The 15,047-nt window shown below is 50.6% G+C and overlaps 1 protein-coding gene across 2 annotated transcripts; it reads left to right on the top strand.

Annotated features, from left to right (window-relative positions):
* Positions 1 to 8,239: 8,239 nt before the first annotated feature.
* On the top strand, positions 8,240 to 14,962 carry NICN1 (nicolin 1, tubulin polyglutamylase complex subunit). Of its 2 annotated transcripts, XM_008972270.4 has the most exons (6): positions 8,570 to 8,798; positions 11,478 to 11,654; positions 11,910 to 12,023; positions 12,468 to 12,539; positions 12,853 to 12,957; positions 13,032 to 14,962. In XM_008972270.4, the coding sequence occupies exons 1-6, from the start codon at positions 8,667 to 8,669 to the stop codon at positions 13,071 to 13,073; spliced, it is 642 nt and encodes a 213-aa protein (XP_008970518.1). In that variant the 5' UTR covers positions 8,570 to 8,666; the 3' UTR covers positions 13,074 to 14,962. The 2 variants fall into 2 exon arrangements, with proteins under 2 accessions (XP_008970520.1, XP_008970518.1); XM_008972272.4 differs by lacking the exon at positions 11,910 to 12,023 and having other exon boundaries at positions 8,240 to 8,798.
* Positions 14,963 to 15,047: the final 85 nt, after the last annotated feature.

Genomic DNA, 15,047 nt, shown 5'->3' with positions numbered 1-15,047 from the left:
TAGGATCAGAGTAGATTTTAGCTTCACACAAATTTTCATCCATAATGTATGGCAATACCCTTTTTTTTTTTTTTTTTGAGACAGAGTATTGGTCTGTCGCCCAGGCTGGAGTGCCCTGTCACGTTCTTGGGTCACTGCAACCTCTGCCTCCTGGGTTCAAGCAGTTCTCATGTCTCAGCTTCCCAGGTAGCTGGGCTTACAGGTGTGCACCAACAATACATCTGGCTAATTTTTGTATTTTTAGTAGACATGGGGTTTCCTCATGTTGGTCACGCTGGTCTCAAACTCTTGGCCTCAAGTAATCCACCTGCCTCAGCCTCCCAAAGTGCTGGCCAGCAATACCCTTTTTTTTGAGAAGGAGTTTTGCTCTTGTTGCCCAGGCTGGAGTGCAATGGCGCAATCTTGGCTCACCACAACCTCTGCCTCCCGGGTTCAAGCGATTCTCCTGCCTCAGCCTCCCGAGTAGCTGGGATTACAGGCATGCGCCACCACACCCAGCTAATTTTGTATTTTTAGTAGAGATGGGGTTTCTCCGTGTTGGTCAGGCTGGTCTCGAACTCCCGACCTCAGGTGATCTGCTCACCTCAGCAACCCAAAGTGCTGGGTTACAGGCATGAGCCACCTCACCTGGCCTTTTTTTTTTTCTGTTTTTTTTTTTTGAGATGGAGTCTCACTCTGTTGCCCAGGCTAGAGTGCAGTGGCGCAATCTTGGCTTACTGCAACCTCTGCCTCCCGGGTTCTAGCGATTCTCCTGTCTCAGCCTCCTGAGTAGGTGGGACTATAGGCACGCATCACCACACCTGGCTAATTTTTTATATTTTTAGTAGAGACGAGGTTTCATCATATTAGCCAGGCTGGTCTCGAACTCCTGATCTCATGATCCGCCCCCATCGGCCTTCAACAGTGCTGGGATTACAGGCATGAGCCACCGCACCCGGCCCAGCAATACCCGTTTAAGCATGCTACACAATGCCCCATGAATTAGGAGGGCTTTAGCTGTGGCTGGTGGAAACACAATTTCTGGCTCAGACTAAGAGTTGCTGATTGTTATTTTTACTCTTTTTGGGTAATTCTTTCACTGGCTTGGGTAGTTTCCTCACATACTCGTAAGATTTGGTGATAGTTATCTTATTCTTGTTTTTTGTTTGTTTGTTTTTTTTTTGAGACGGAGTTTCACTCTTTTTGCCCAGGCTGGAGTGCAATGGCACGATCTTGGCTCACTGCAACCTCCACCTACCAGGTTCAAGCAATTCTCCTGCCTCAGCCTCCCAAGCAGCTGGGATTACAGGCACCCACCACCATACCTGGCTAATTTTTTGTATTTTTAGTAGAGACGGGGTTTCACCATGTTGGCCAGGATGGTCTCGATCTCTTGACCTCGTGATCTGCCCACCTTGGCCTCCCAAAGTGCTGGGATTACAGGTGTGAGCCACCGCGCCTGGCCTAGTTATCTTATTCTTTTTGGGTAATTCTCTCCCTGGGGTTGGGTAGTTTCCTCACATACTTGTGCTGATTATCACTCAGCTGAAGCCTCAAGGAACCGCCTTGGAAATCGCCTGTTATCTCTCTATGGAGTTCTGTCCTCTCTAAGCTCTAATCATTTTTGCCTCTCCAAATTGCCACTTTGTTTCTCTTATTTTTTATTTTTCTTTTTTTAAGATGGAGTCTCCCTCTGTCACCGAGGATGGAGTGCAGTGGCGCGATCTCAGCTTACTGCAACCTCTGCCTCCCAGGTTCAAGAGATTCTCCTGCCTCAGCCTCCCAAGTAGCTGGGACTACAGGTGTGCACCACCACGCCCAGCTAATTTTTGTATTTTTTTTTTTATTTTCAAGATGGAGTTTCACTCTTGTCACCCAGGCTGGAGTGCAATGGCGTAATCTCGGCTTACTGCAACCTCTGCCTTCTGGGTTGAAGCGATTTCTCCTGCCTCAGCCTCCCAAGTACCTAGGATTACAGGCTCATGCCACCATACTGGACTTTTTTTTTTTTTTTTTTGAGACAGAGTTTCCCTTTTGTTGCCCAGGCTGAAGTGCAATGGCTCGATCTTGGCTCACTGCAACCTCCACCTCCTGGGTTCAAGCGATTCTCCTGCCTCAGCCTCCTGAGTAGCTGGGATTACAAGCATGGGCCACCACGCCTGGCTAATTTTTTTGTATTTTTAGTAGAGACGGGTTTCTCCATGTTGGTCAGGCTGGTCTCAAACTCCCGACGTCAGGTGATCTGCCCGCCTTGGCCTCCCAGCGTGCTGGGATTACAGGTGTAAGCCACCGCGCCCGGCCTTTTTTTGTATTTTTAGTAGAGATGGGGTTTAGCCATGTAGGCCAGGCTGGTCTCGAACTCCTGACCTCAAATAATCCGCCTGCCTTGGCCTCCCAAAGTGCTGGGATTACAGGTGTGAGCCACCTCACCTGGCCTAATTTTTTTTTTTTTTTTGAGACGGAGTTTCGCTCTTGTTGCCCAGGCTGGAGTGCAATGGCGCGATCTTGGCTCACCGCAACCTCTGTCTCCCGGGTTCAAGCAATTCTCTTGCCTCAGCTCCAAGTAGCTGGGATTACAGGCATGCACCACCACCCCGGCTAATTTTGTATTTTTAGTAGAGACGGGGTTTCTCCATGTTAGCCAGGATGGTCTCGATCTCCTGACCTTGTGATCTGCCCGCCTCTTCCTCCCAAAGTGCTGGGATTATAGGCGTGAGCCACTGCGCCCGGCTTTATATTCTTATTTTTTGTGATCTTGGCTCACTGCAGCCTCGAACTCCTGGCCTCGGTGATTCTCCAATGTCAGCCTCCTGAGTAGCTGGAACTACCGGCATGGGCCACCATGCTCGGCTAATTTTTGTATTTTTTGTAGAGACGGAGTTTCACCATGGCTGACCTCAAACTCCTGGGCTCACACAATCATCTTGCCTCAGCTTCCCAAAGTGCTGGGATTATAGGCATAAACCACTGTGCTCAGCCTTTTTTCTTTCTTTTTTTTTTTGAGACAGATTCTCACTCTGTCACCTAGGTTGGATTGTGGTGGTGTGATACAGCCGTGACTCAGGCTCAAGAGATCCTCCAGCCTCAGCCTCCTAAAGTGCTGGGATTATAGGCATGAGCCACTGTGCTTGCCTATCTGGTTCTTTTTTTTTTCTTTTGAGACGGAGTCTCACTCTGTCACACAGGCTGGAGTGCAGTGGCGTGATCTCGGCTCACTGCAACCTCTGCCTCCCAGGTTCAAGCAATTCTCCTGCTTCAGCCTCCCAAGTAGCTGGGACTACAGGTGCGTGCCACCACGCCCGGCTAATTTTTTGTATTTTTAGTAGAGGCGGAGTTTCACAGCGTTAGCCAGGATGGTCTCAATCTCCTGACCTCGTGATCCACTCGCCTTTGCCTCCCAAAGTGCTGGGATTACAGGTTTGAGCCACGGTGCCCGGCCGCATTTTTGAGATGAAGTCTTGCTCTGTTGCCAGGTTGGAGTGCAGAGGCGTGATTGTTGCTCACTGCCACCTCTGCCTCCCGGGTTCAAGTGATTCTCCTGCCTCAGCTTCTCAAGTAGCTGGGACTACAAGTGTGCGCCACCATACCCGGCTAATTTTTGTATTTTCAGTAGTGACAGGGTTTCACTATGTTGGCCAGGCTGATCTTGAACTCCTGATCTTGTGATCCACCCGCGTCAGCCTCCAAAAGTGCTGGGACTACAGGCTTGAGCCACCGTCCCAGCTTCCATCTTGGTTTTAAGTGGAAGTTCCTAACACCAAGCAATATGGGCATGGTGGCTCTGGGATGAAACCTCAGATATTAGGGAGGCAGAGGTAGGAGGATTGCTTAAACCCAGGAGTTCCAGACCAGTTGGCAACAAAGTAAGACCCTTATCTTTTTTTTTTGAGACAGATGGAGTTTCGCCCTGTGGCCTAGGCTGGAGTGCAGTGGTGTGATTTAGGCTCACTGAAACCTCCACCTCCTGGGTTCAAGCCATTCTCCTGCCTCAGCCTCCCTAGTAACTGGGACTACAGATGCGCGCCACCATGCCCAGCTAATTTTTGTATTTTAGTAGAGACGGGGTTTCACCATGTTGGCCAGGATGGTCTGGATCTCTTGACCTGGTGATCTGCCCTCTTCAGCATCCCAAATTGCTGGGATTATAGGCGTGAACCACCGCGCCTGTCCTGTTTTGTTTTATAGAGATGTGTGTCACACTATGTTGCCCAGGCTGGTCTTGAACTCCTGTGCTCAAGCAATCCTTTCACCTTGGCCTTCCTACATGTTGTGATTATAGGTGTGAGCCTCTGTGCCCTGCCTTATTGAGAGCTATTGGACATGGCTGTAAAACAGAGAGAATCAATGAGGATTTCACATTGAAAAACCTGCCTGCCACAATTGGGCAATGTAGTGAAGGGGCTGGAGTGAAAGTGGCTGTTTACCAGCAAGCTAAGAGGTGAAACTCATCTGTAACGAGGGGCCATACAGTTCTGTGTCTGCTGGTGGCTGTGCTCACAGAGATGGGACCTAAAGCCAGAGTTTGTCTGGATCCTCCTGATGCCCAGGGGGTCCATACTGTAATCCATGGGATTTGGGAAGGCCTCTGCTTCAGCACGGGCAGGCTTCCTATAGGGGAAAATCTCAGGAACATGGAGGGAGCTACACAGTGAATCATTAGCCTGGGTGCAAATGGAGATGGCAATGATCAGACCAGTCCAACATTAGAAATTGTCTTCCCCTGACAACACCCAAGGAGGAGGCAGGGAATGTTTTCTGTTACTTAAGGTCACCAGGCCTGGAGTGGGAAGGCACAGCTCCTCTAGGCCATTCCTTGGGATGGCCTGGAATCATGTGCCTGGGCTTGTTTGACCTCACATCATGAGAGCCCCATGGGCTGTGCAGGATCTGTGTCTCTGGGGCCCCTCAATATAGAGTAGACAGAGGTTAACTGAAGCTGACCATTGCCTGGGGGGTTCTGACCTGTGAGATGGGAGCCAAAGGGAGGCCAGGGTTCCAGCTTTACTCCACGCTGTTTTCCTGGGTTGGGGAAATCATTGGACATCTTCTGTCTGAGCTTTGCCATCTATAAAACAGGCTTGGCTGGGCGTGGTGGCTCACGTCTGTAATCCCAGCACTTTGGGAGGCCGAGGCAGGCGGATCACAAGGTCAGGAGTTCGAGACCAGCCTGAGCAACATGGAGAAACCCTGTCTCTACTAAAAATACAAAAATTAGCTGGGCGTGGTGGCACACGCCTGTAATCCCAGCTACTCAGGAGGTTGAGGCAGGAGAATCTCTTGAACCCGGGAAGCAGAGGTCGCAGTGAGCTGAGATCGTGCCACCGCACTCCAGCCTGGGTGACAGAGCAAGACTCCGTCTCAAAAATAAATAAATAAATAAATAAATAAAACAGGCTTAACTGAAAATCTCTTGGACATTTTTTCCACAAGTATTTGGAAGAATGGTGATGATAAATATGATGGTTAAATTGTGTGTGTGGTTTTTGCTTGTTTTGTTTTTGAGACAGGGTCTCACTCTGTCACCCAGGTTGGAGTGCAGTGATGCAATTTCAAGGCTCACTGCAGCCTTAACCTCCCAGACTCAAGTGATCTTCCCACCTCAGCCTCCCAAATAGCTGGGACTACACAGGCACACGCCCCTACGCCTGGTTAATTTTTGTATTTTTTGTAGAGATATACTTTCACCATGTTGCCCAGGCTGGTCTCGAACTCCTGAGCTCAAGCTATCCACCTGCCTCAGCCTCCCAAAGTGCTAGGATTACAGACATGAGCCACCGTGCCCGGTCAATATTTACTTTTTTGCTTTACCTTTTCGTTTTTTCCCCCCACAACCACTCCCTCCCCCATCCCCTTCTTGCTCTTTTTTTTTTTTTTTTTTGAGACGGAGTCTTGCTCTGTCTCCCAGGTTGGAGTGCAGTGGCGCAATCTCGGCTCACTGCAAGCTCCGCCTCCCGGGTTCACGCCATTCTCCTGCCTCAGCCTCCCAAGTAGCTGGGACTACAGGCGCCCGCCACCACGCCCGGCTAATTTTTTGTATTTTTAGTAGAGATGGAGTTTCACCGTGTTAGCCAGGCTGTTCTCGATCTCCTGACCTCAGGATCTGCCTGCCTTGGCCTCCCAAAGTGCTGGGATTACAGGCGTGAGCCACCGCGCTCGGCCCCTTCTCACTCTTAAGATCATGTTTATTGAGGTATAATTTAGATACAATAAAATGAACAAATCATAAGTATTCAGTTTATTTGTTTGTTTTTTTAGAGACAAAGTCTCACTTTGTTACCCAGGCTGGTCTCAAACTCCTAAGCTCAAGTGATCCTCTCACCTTCATCTCCCAGGGTGATGGGATTACAGGCCTGAGCCACCCTGCCTGGCCTATGCATTTCTTTATATTGATGAGTAGTATTCCATTGTATTGATATAGCACAATTGGTTTATCTGTTCATCTGTTGGACATTTGGATTATTTTCAAATTTTGGTTATCATGAATAAAGGACTTTGGTTTTGTTATGCTTTCATTTACCTTGGGTAAATACTTACGAGTGCAATGGCTAGATCATATTGTAGATATAAATTAAGAAAGACCCTGTTTTTCAAAGTGGTTGGAGGCCAGGTGTGGGAGGCAGGAGGATTATTGGGACCCAGGAGTTTGAGACCAGCTTGGGCAACATAGGGAAAAATAAACAAAACTAGGCCAGGCACGGTGGCTCAGGCCTGTAATCCTAGTACTTTGGAAGGCCGAGGTGGGCAGACTGCCTGAGCTCAGGAGTTCGAGACCAGCCTGGGCAACAGGATGAAACCCCATCTCGACTTAAAATACAAAAAATTAGCAGGGTGTGGCGGCATGCACCTGTAGCCCCAGGTACTTAGGAGGATGAGGCAGGAGAATCCCTTGAACCCGGGGACTCAGGAGGCGGAGGTTGCAGTGAGCTGAGATCGCACTGCACTCCAGCCTGGGCAAGAGCAAAACTCTGTCTTAAAGATTAAAAAAATAAAAAGGCCAGGCGCGGTGCCTCATGCCTGTAATCCCACCACTTTGGGAGGCCGAGGCAGGCAGATTACCTGAGTTCAAGACCAGCATGACCAACATGATGAAACCCCGTCTCTACTAAAAATACAAAAAATTAGCTGGGCACGGTGGCTCACATCTGTAATCCTGGCATTTTGGGAGGCCAAGGCGGATAGATTGCAAGGTCAGGAGTTCGAGACCAGCCTGACCAATATGGTGAAACTCCGTCTCTACTAAAAACACAAAAAAATTAGCCAGGCGTTGGTGGCGCATGCCTGTAATCTCAGCTACTCGGGAGGCTAAGGCAGGAGAATTGCTTGAATCCGGGAGGCGGAGGTTGCAGTGAGCCAAGTTGCGCCACTGCACTCCAGCCTGGGTGACAGAGAGAGACTCTGTCTCAAAAAAAAAAAAAAAAAAGGAAAAAAAGAAAAAAAAATTAGCTGGGCGTGGTGGCGGGCGCCTGTAATCCCAGCTACTAGGGAGGCTGAGGCAGGAGAATCGCTTGAACCTAGGAGGCAGAGGTTGCAGTGAGCCGAGATTGCGCCACTGCACTCCAACCTGGGCGCGACTGAGCGAGACTCCGTCTCAAAAAAAAAATAAAATAAAAATAAGAAATAAAATAGACAAATCTAGCAGGATGCAGTGGCGTGTGCGTGTAGTCCCAGCTACTCTGGAGGCTGAGGTGAGATCACTGGAGCCCGCGAAGTCGAGGCTGCAGTGAACCGTGATCGCAGCATTGCACTCTAGCCTGGGTAACTGAGACCCTGTCTCTAAAACAAACAGAAAACCCCAAAGTGGTTGGAAATCAGCAATGGATGAGGGTTCCAAGCACTCCACATCTTTGTCAGTCTTTAATTTTAGCCTGTCTAATGACTGTGTGGAGGTTCTAATTTGTATTTCCTCTATAAATATTAAGTATCTTTTCATGGGTTTATTGGCTGTTTATCTACTTTTGCAAAGAGCGTGTTCAAATCCTTTTTTTTTTCAACGGCTAATACGTATTTTTGAGGTTAATCTAGGCTAATCACTGCTGATTTGTGTTTATGTATTATATGCCTTTAACAGACTACCGCCCTAAGGAGTGAAAGAAACCCAAAGGGAGCCGAATGGCTTGCATACAGAAAGGCTGGGCAGTTGCTGCGCGCGGCTCGCGGGTAGGCTCTACGCCTCGCGCAGTGATTGGCTGAAGAAGAACTTCAGTGGGAGGGGCGCGGTGACCCACGCCTGTAATTCCGACACTTTCGGAGGCCGAGGCGGGCGGATCACTTGAGGTCAGGGGTTCGAGACCAGCCTGGACAATATGGTGAAACCTCGTCTCTACCAAAAATTAAAAAAAAAAATTAGCCGGGCATGGTGGCGGGCACCTGTAATCCCAGCTACTAGGGAGGCTGAGGCAGGAGAATCGCTTGAATCCCGGAGACGGAGGTTGCAGTGAGTCGAGATAACGCCACTGCACTCTAGCTGGAGCGACAGAGCGAGATTCCGTGTTAAAAACGAAAGGGAAAAAAACTTCCGCAGGCACTTCCGACTCCCGGCCGATCCTGAGCTTCGGTGATTGGCTGGGCTGGCCGTACGCGGGGCCTCCCGGGATTTGTAGTTCTTGAGGCTCGGCTGAGGATGCCGGGAAGGGCTGGTGGTCGGGGGCCTAGAGCGGCGGTTGCACTTAGTTGCGGCTGCTGTCACAATGTCCCGCGTTTTGGTGCCTTGCCATGTGAAAGGCTCCGTAGCCCTCCAGGTGGGCGACGTGCGGACCTCCCAAGGCCGGCCTGGCGTGCTGGTCATCGATGTCACCTTCCCCAGCGTCGCTCCCTTCGAGGTGAGCAAGCCTGGTGGGCGCGACCGAGGCTCCCGGGCGGGGCCGACCTGGAATCTCGGTCGTTTCCCAGGCATTTAATCTTTTATGGGAAAGCCTCTGCCGTCTTCCTTGCCCTTGCAAATTAGTTAATCATTCATTTATTTAGTCCTTCAGTTAACACATTTTTCCTAGAATTGAGCTTCCTGTCTTGTTCTCTGCTATGTCTCTTGCCCACATCCAGGACAGCGCTGGCATGCAGGTGGCGAGAGTGGGCTAGGTTTTGCTGGAAATACCAAATAGTGAACCAAAATAGAAGTTAGGGGTCATTTTGTCCCTGGCCACAGTTGGGGATCGCTAAGCAATGATTTACCCCAAAACCTGCCTCCCCATTTTTTTTTTTTTTTTTTTTTTTTGAGACGGAGTTCACTCTTGTTGCCCAGGCTGGAGTGCAATGGCACGATCTCAGCTCACCGCAACCTCTGCCTCCCGGGTTCAAGCGCTTCTCCTGCCTCAGCCTCCCAAGTAGCTGGGATTACAGGCATGCACCACCATGCCCAGCTAATTTTGTATTTTTAGTAGAGACAGGGTTTCTCCATATTGGTCAGGCTGGTCTGGAACTCCCGACCTCAGGTGATCCGCCTACCTCGTCCTCCCAAAGTGCTGGGATTACAGGCGTGAGCCACCGCGCCCGGCCACCCCTCCCCATTCTTATAGTCCCTCCCAGAGGTCACTTACCTCATCACCATACCCCCAATGACTCGAGTTGCCAATCTCCAGTTGCACTTCCACATCAGTTGATAGAGTGACTGGACACTGCATGACTCAACAAAGAGGGCAAAACCCACCTCCAATGGCGTGGCATTGAGAGCCCTCTGTGTCTGTGCCCCACCTGTTTCTGTCTCTTTTTTTTTTTGAGATGGAGGTTCACTCTTGTTGCCCAGGCTGGAGTGCAGTGGCGCGATCTCGGCTCACTGCAACCTCCGCCTCCTGGGTTCAGGCAATTATCCTGCCTCAGCCTCCCAAGTAGCTGAGATTACAGGCACCCACCATCACGCCCGGCTAAATTTTTGTATTTTTAGTAGAAACGGGGTTTCACCATGTGGGACAGGCTGGTCTCGAACTTGTGACGTCAGGTGATCCACCCACGGCGTGAGCCACCGTGCCCAGCCCTGTCTCTCTTGTCTCAGGAGCTTTGTGCTGTGGTGTGTGGTTCTCCCCCAAGCTGTTCCTTACCATCAAATGGGAAACTTAATTAAAGAGCCCAACCTTGGAAATCCTGACTTAGTAGACTAAGGTGAAGCCAGGACAATTTATTTGGTAACACATTTTCTTGGGTAATCCTGATGAGTATCCAATGACAAGATCCACTGCAGTAGTCAAGCTGAATCACTGGCTGTTCCAGTGGCACACCAGGTTCTCTCGCCCTTTGGTAATTATTTGTATATGCTACTTTTACATTATCTACATTTCTTTTTTTTTTTTTTTTTTCTGAGAGGGAGCCTCGTTTTGTCACCCAGGCTGGAGTACAGTGGCTTGATCTTGGCTCACTGCAACCTCCACCTCCTGGGTTCAAGCAATTCTCCTGCCTTAGCCTCCCGAGTAGCTGGGACTACAGGCATGCGCCACCACGCTCAGCTAATATTTTTGTATTTTTAGTAGAGATTGGGTTTCACTATGTTGGTCACGCTGGTCTCAAACTCCTGAACTCAAATGATCCACCTGCCCCAGCCTCCCAAAGTGCTGGGATTACAGACAGATGTAAGCCACTGCACCCAGCCTACGTTTTCTACATCTCTTTTTTTTTTTTTTTTGAGATGGTGTCTTGCTCTGTCGCGCCCAGGCTGGAGTGGAATGGCGCGATCTCAGCTCACTGCAAGCTCCACCTCCTGGGTTCACGCCATTCTCCTGCCTCAGCCTCCCGAGTAGCTGGGACTACAGGTGCCCGCCACCAAGCCCGGCTAATTTTTTGTATTTTTAGTAGAGACGGGGTTTCACTGTGTTAGCCAGGATGGTCTCGATTTCCTGACCTTGTGATCCGCCTGCCTCGGCCTCCGAAAGTGCTGGTATTACAGGCGTGAGCCACCGTGCCCGGCCACGTTTTCTACATTTCTTAGTCCACTTGGTGAACTCTTCCTCCTTCAGGCCTCATATGTACATTTTCTGCCTCTTCCAGGGTTAGAGCGCTGCTCTCTAGCAGCATCTTGGACGTGTGGCAAGATGTGCAGTCGTGGTTTGTTTCCATGACCTACTCATTTAGAGTGTGAGCACCTTTAGGAAGGCAGAATTGTCTTTGGGCCCTAGTGATACTTGTTGAAATTGTTAGTTTAGTAGAAGAGTACATTGAAAGGGGAAGAGGCAGGTGGATCACCTAAGGTCAGGAATTTGAGAGCATCCTGGCCAACATGGTGAAATTCTGTCTCTACTAAAAGTACAAAACAATTAGCTGGGCTTGGTGGCACGTACCTGTAGTCCCAGCTACTAGGGAGGCTGAGGCAGGAGAATCGCTTGAACCTGGGAGGTGGAGGTTGCAGTGAGCTGAGATCACGCTACTGCACTCCAGCCTGGGCAACAGAGCAAGATTTCCTCTCAAAAAAAAAAAAAAAAGGTGGGGAGAAGGAAGAGGTGGCACCTTTGACCTTTGAGCTTTTCAGGCCCCTGGGCCTGGGTCTGACTTGTTGTAATGGGTTGTATGTGTTCTAGTTGCAGGAAATCACGTTTAAGAATTACTACACAGCTTTTTTGAGCATCCGTGTCCGTCAGTACACCTCAGCACACACACCTGCCAAGTGGGTGACCTGCCTGCGGGACTACTGCCTAATGCCTGACCCACACAGTGAGGAGGGAGCCCAGGAGTATGTATCGCTGTTCAAGCATCAGGTCAGCTGGGCCTCAGGATGGCCAGGGCAGCCCAGATGAGGACTTACCAGAGGTGGGGGGATTGGATCAATATACCAAGAGGGAAGAGGGGGCCAGTCTGGCCTGAACTGTGGCTTCCAGGGAAGTGCCTTGGAGGGACTACTGTTCCTTCCTTCCCAAGGCCTGTGGGGTGGGCAGCATTCTGGCTCATTGCTGGTTGGGAGGCTTCTGGGCAGTGAGCTGGATCCTCGCTGGGTCCTTGTGTGTGTGTGTCAGATGCTGTGTGACATGGCTAGAGTATCGGAGCTACGCCTGATTCTGCGGCAGCCATCACCACTGTGGCTGTCTTTCACAGTGGAGGAGCTGCAGATCTATCAGCAGGGACCAAAGGTAAGTGACTAGCTCAGCTGCTGGCTGGCCCTTTCCCCAGAAAGCTTCTATGACTGGGAAAGCTAGGTGGTGGGGTGGGTAATGGGTGAAGATTGTGAATGGGGCCTTCATGGAGGTTAGCTGGGTGTGAATGCTGGAAGCTCACAATGAGAGGTGAGGCCATGTCCCCATATCCCCTGACCTTTGGGGCCACCTGCTACTTTCAGAGCTGGAGCCTTTAGGTGCTGGGAGACACTTTTGAGCTTGTGTTTCTGAGGACTCCGTCTGCACAGCAGGAGAACTTAGGTAGTCTGACTGCCTCTTTAGGTCTCTGTGGGCTCCCTAAACAGGGTTTTCCCAGTGTCTGAGGCCCAGCGGCCCTTCTCTCTGCTCCTAGGACCTTGGAATCTGGTCCCAGAGCTGTCCACTTTGTCTCACTCAGTGCAGTACATCTTTGCTTTGCAGAGCCCCTCCGTGACCTTTCCCAAGTGGCTCTCCCACCCAGTGCCCTGTGAGCAACCTGCACTCCTCCGTGAGGTAAGCCCTCACCCTAGGTAAGAACCATGTGTGAATGGCTCTAGTGTCCAACACAGGCCAGGTAGACCCCTTCCTGTAAAATTCTGGGGCTGGGCCCAGGGCCCTTGGGTGTTATCTTCCTCCTGGGTATTCTGTGGGATTTGAGGCATCTCTGTTGTGGGGCTACATCAGGCCCTAACCTCATGTTTCATAAGCCATCTGAGAATGTTGTTGGTCTCAGCTGGAGGGCCCCTAGCCCAGGTTGGCCTCTCTGGAGCCCGAAGGGCACTGCTGGGGAGAGACCCATGGCCACTGACCCCTCCTTCTGGAGCAGGGTCTCCCAGACCCCAGCAGGGTATCCTCCGAGGTGCAGCAGATGTGGGCACTGACAGAGATGATCCGGGCCAGTCACACCTCTGCAAGGATCGGCCGCTTTGATGTAAGTAATCGCTTCCTTCTGCTTGGCTTGCTTTGCCCTGAGCAGATCAGACCTGATGGTCTTTTGTATTTCAGGTGGATGGCTGTTATGACCTGAACTTGCTCTCCTACACTTGAATGGTTGCTCCTAGCCAAGATGTTGGCCTTTCTGTGCCCACCCAGACTTGGTTTGGGCCACCAGAGGCTGAAGTGTGTTTCCTGTGCATTCCAAGTGTTGCCTGCATGCCTGTTCTGTCTGGGCCACGTTCACAGATTCAGGATTCTCAGGGGCTTACCGTGTTACTTCAGCATGAGCTCCTGGCATGGGGGTGCTCTGTCTTCGCCTGGCTGCAACTCAATTCTTCCTTCTACCCAAAAACACTCCAGTCAGTTGTACTTACTGAGAATCCCTGAGTGCCCTCTGCCCCTTCTGGCAACATGCACATTCCTGTCTTCTGCCTGCTCCCTCATGTCAGTGCAGTTGGGCTGGGCTGACCTACTAAAACCTGCTCCATGTATGGACCTGGAAGGCCATTGCTGCCATGGCACTTGGGACACTTGAGGAAGAAACAGAAACCTTATTTCTTCCTGTGTGTCCCCTAGTGGTTTTCTTTCCATTTGTGTTATGCCACAGAGAGAAATTTCCTGTCTGAACTCTTCTGCTGCCTGCCTAGGAAGGAAACCTGAAGATTTGGGCAGCCTGAGTCTCTCGGTTTCTGAGCTGCTCCTGAATATATGTTCAAGTGGGTGTGCCCATAGGGCCTGGGCACGTGTCTCTAGCAAAACCAGGGCCTGAGAATAAGAACTGGGACCCTTCTAGGCAGGGTGCGGTAGCTCACGCCTGTAATCCCAGCACTTTGGGAGGCCCAGGCAGGCGGATCACCTGAGGTCAGGAGTTCAAGACCAGCCTGACCAACCTGGAGAAACCCCGTCTCTACTAAAAATACAAAAAATTAGCTGGGCGTGGTGGTAGGCACCTGTAATCCCAGCTACTTGGGAGGCTGAGGCAGGAGAATCTCTTGAACCCGGGAAGTGGAGGTTGCGGACCTGAGATCATGCCATTGCACTCCAGCCTGGGCAAGAAGAGCGAAACTCCATCTTAAACAAAACAAACAAAAAAAAGAACTGGGACCCTTCTGCCATCTGACATAGCCCAAAGCACATCTCTATCCTTTCTCCCAGTTGCCCCTCTCCTTTTTTGTTGTTTTTTTTTGAGGTTGAGTTTTGCTCTTGTTACCCAGGCTGGAGTGCAATAGTGCAATCTTGGCTAACTGCAACCTCCGCCTCCCAGGTTCAAGCGATTCTCCTGCCTCAGTCTCCCGAGTAGCTGGGATTACAGTCATGCGTCACCATGCCTGGCTAATTTTGTATTTGTAGTAGAGATGGGGTTTCTCCATGTTGGTCAGGCTGGTCTCAAACTCCTGACCTCAGGTGATCTGCCTGCCTTGGCCTCCCAAAGTGCTGGGATTACAGGCATGAGCCACCGCGCCCAGCCTGCCCCTTTCCAAGAGATATGCTCAGCATAATGAGAGATCAACCGTGGTGGGGAGTGGGTCCAAGTAACGGTTCTCATTGTTGCCTTTTAAGAGGCCTAGGTCCTGCATTAACTCAGTCCAACCATTAAGTGATGCAGGCTGCTCTTCCCTCATGTGAGAAAAACCTGTTTCCCTCTGGTTCTTCCTGGCTTTGCACCTGGTGGCTATTACAAAGCAGTACTGCAGTATGTCTTGGACCTGGAAAGTTGGACATGTGTGCGGCTCAACAGTTTTCTCGGGGGAGTTCAGTGACTTTTTGGTGGCCACCCTCTGTTCTCACCTGTGAGTTCTTGCAGGTGGCGACTTCATCTGCAAGGTCACTTACATAGCCCCACTCAGCTGCTTCAGAAAGCGTGATGGAGCAGTAGTCCTCAGTGTGTGTGTAAGTGAAGAGGACCTTGTGGTAGCAGGGACCATGCTTCATTTGTGGCTGTGTCTCCATCTGAGGGCCTGGTATGCAGTAAGATCAATAAATACTTGTGGAATGCATGACTGCTGGCTGCCTGTGTCTGCCTGGTGGGAGAGCTGTGGAACTAGGGGTCCACATGAGGACAGACTACTGTGGTGCTGCCTACCT

Source organism: Pan paniscus, chromosome 2 (assembly GCF_029289425.2).
Source record: "Pan paniscus chromosome 2, NHGRI_mPanPan1-v2.0_pri, whole genome shotgun sequence".
Lineage (NCBI taxonomy): Eukaryota > Metazoa > Chordata > Mammalia > Primates > Hominidae > Pan > Pan paniscus.
This window is presented reverse-complemented; position numbering and strand designations above follow the sequence as displayed.

Bases quoted from the DNA above. Each gene is read 5' to 3' on its own strand.
- NICN1 (XM_008972270.4), top strand. From the start codon at position 8,667: ATGTCCCGCGTTTTGGTGCCTTGCCATGTGAAAGGCTCCGTAGCCCTC. The intron at 8,799-11,477 runs GTGAGCAAGCCT...TATGTGTTCTAG, and splicing joins CCAGCGTCGCTCCCTTCGAG to TTGCAGGAAATCACGTTTAA. The intron at 11,655-11,909 runs GTCAGCTGGGCC...TGTGTGTGTCAG, and splicing joins TATCGCTGTTCAAGCATCAG to ATGCTGTGTGACATGGCTAG.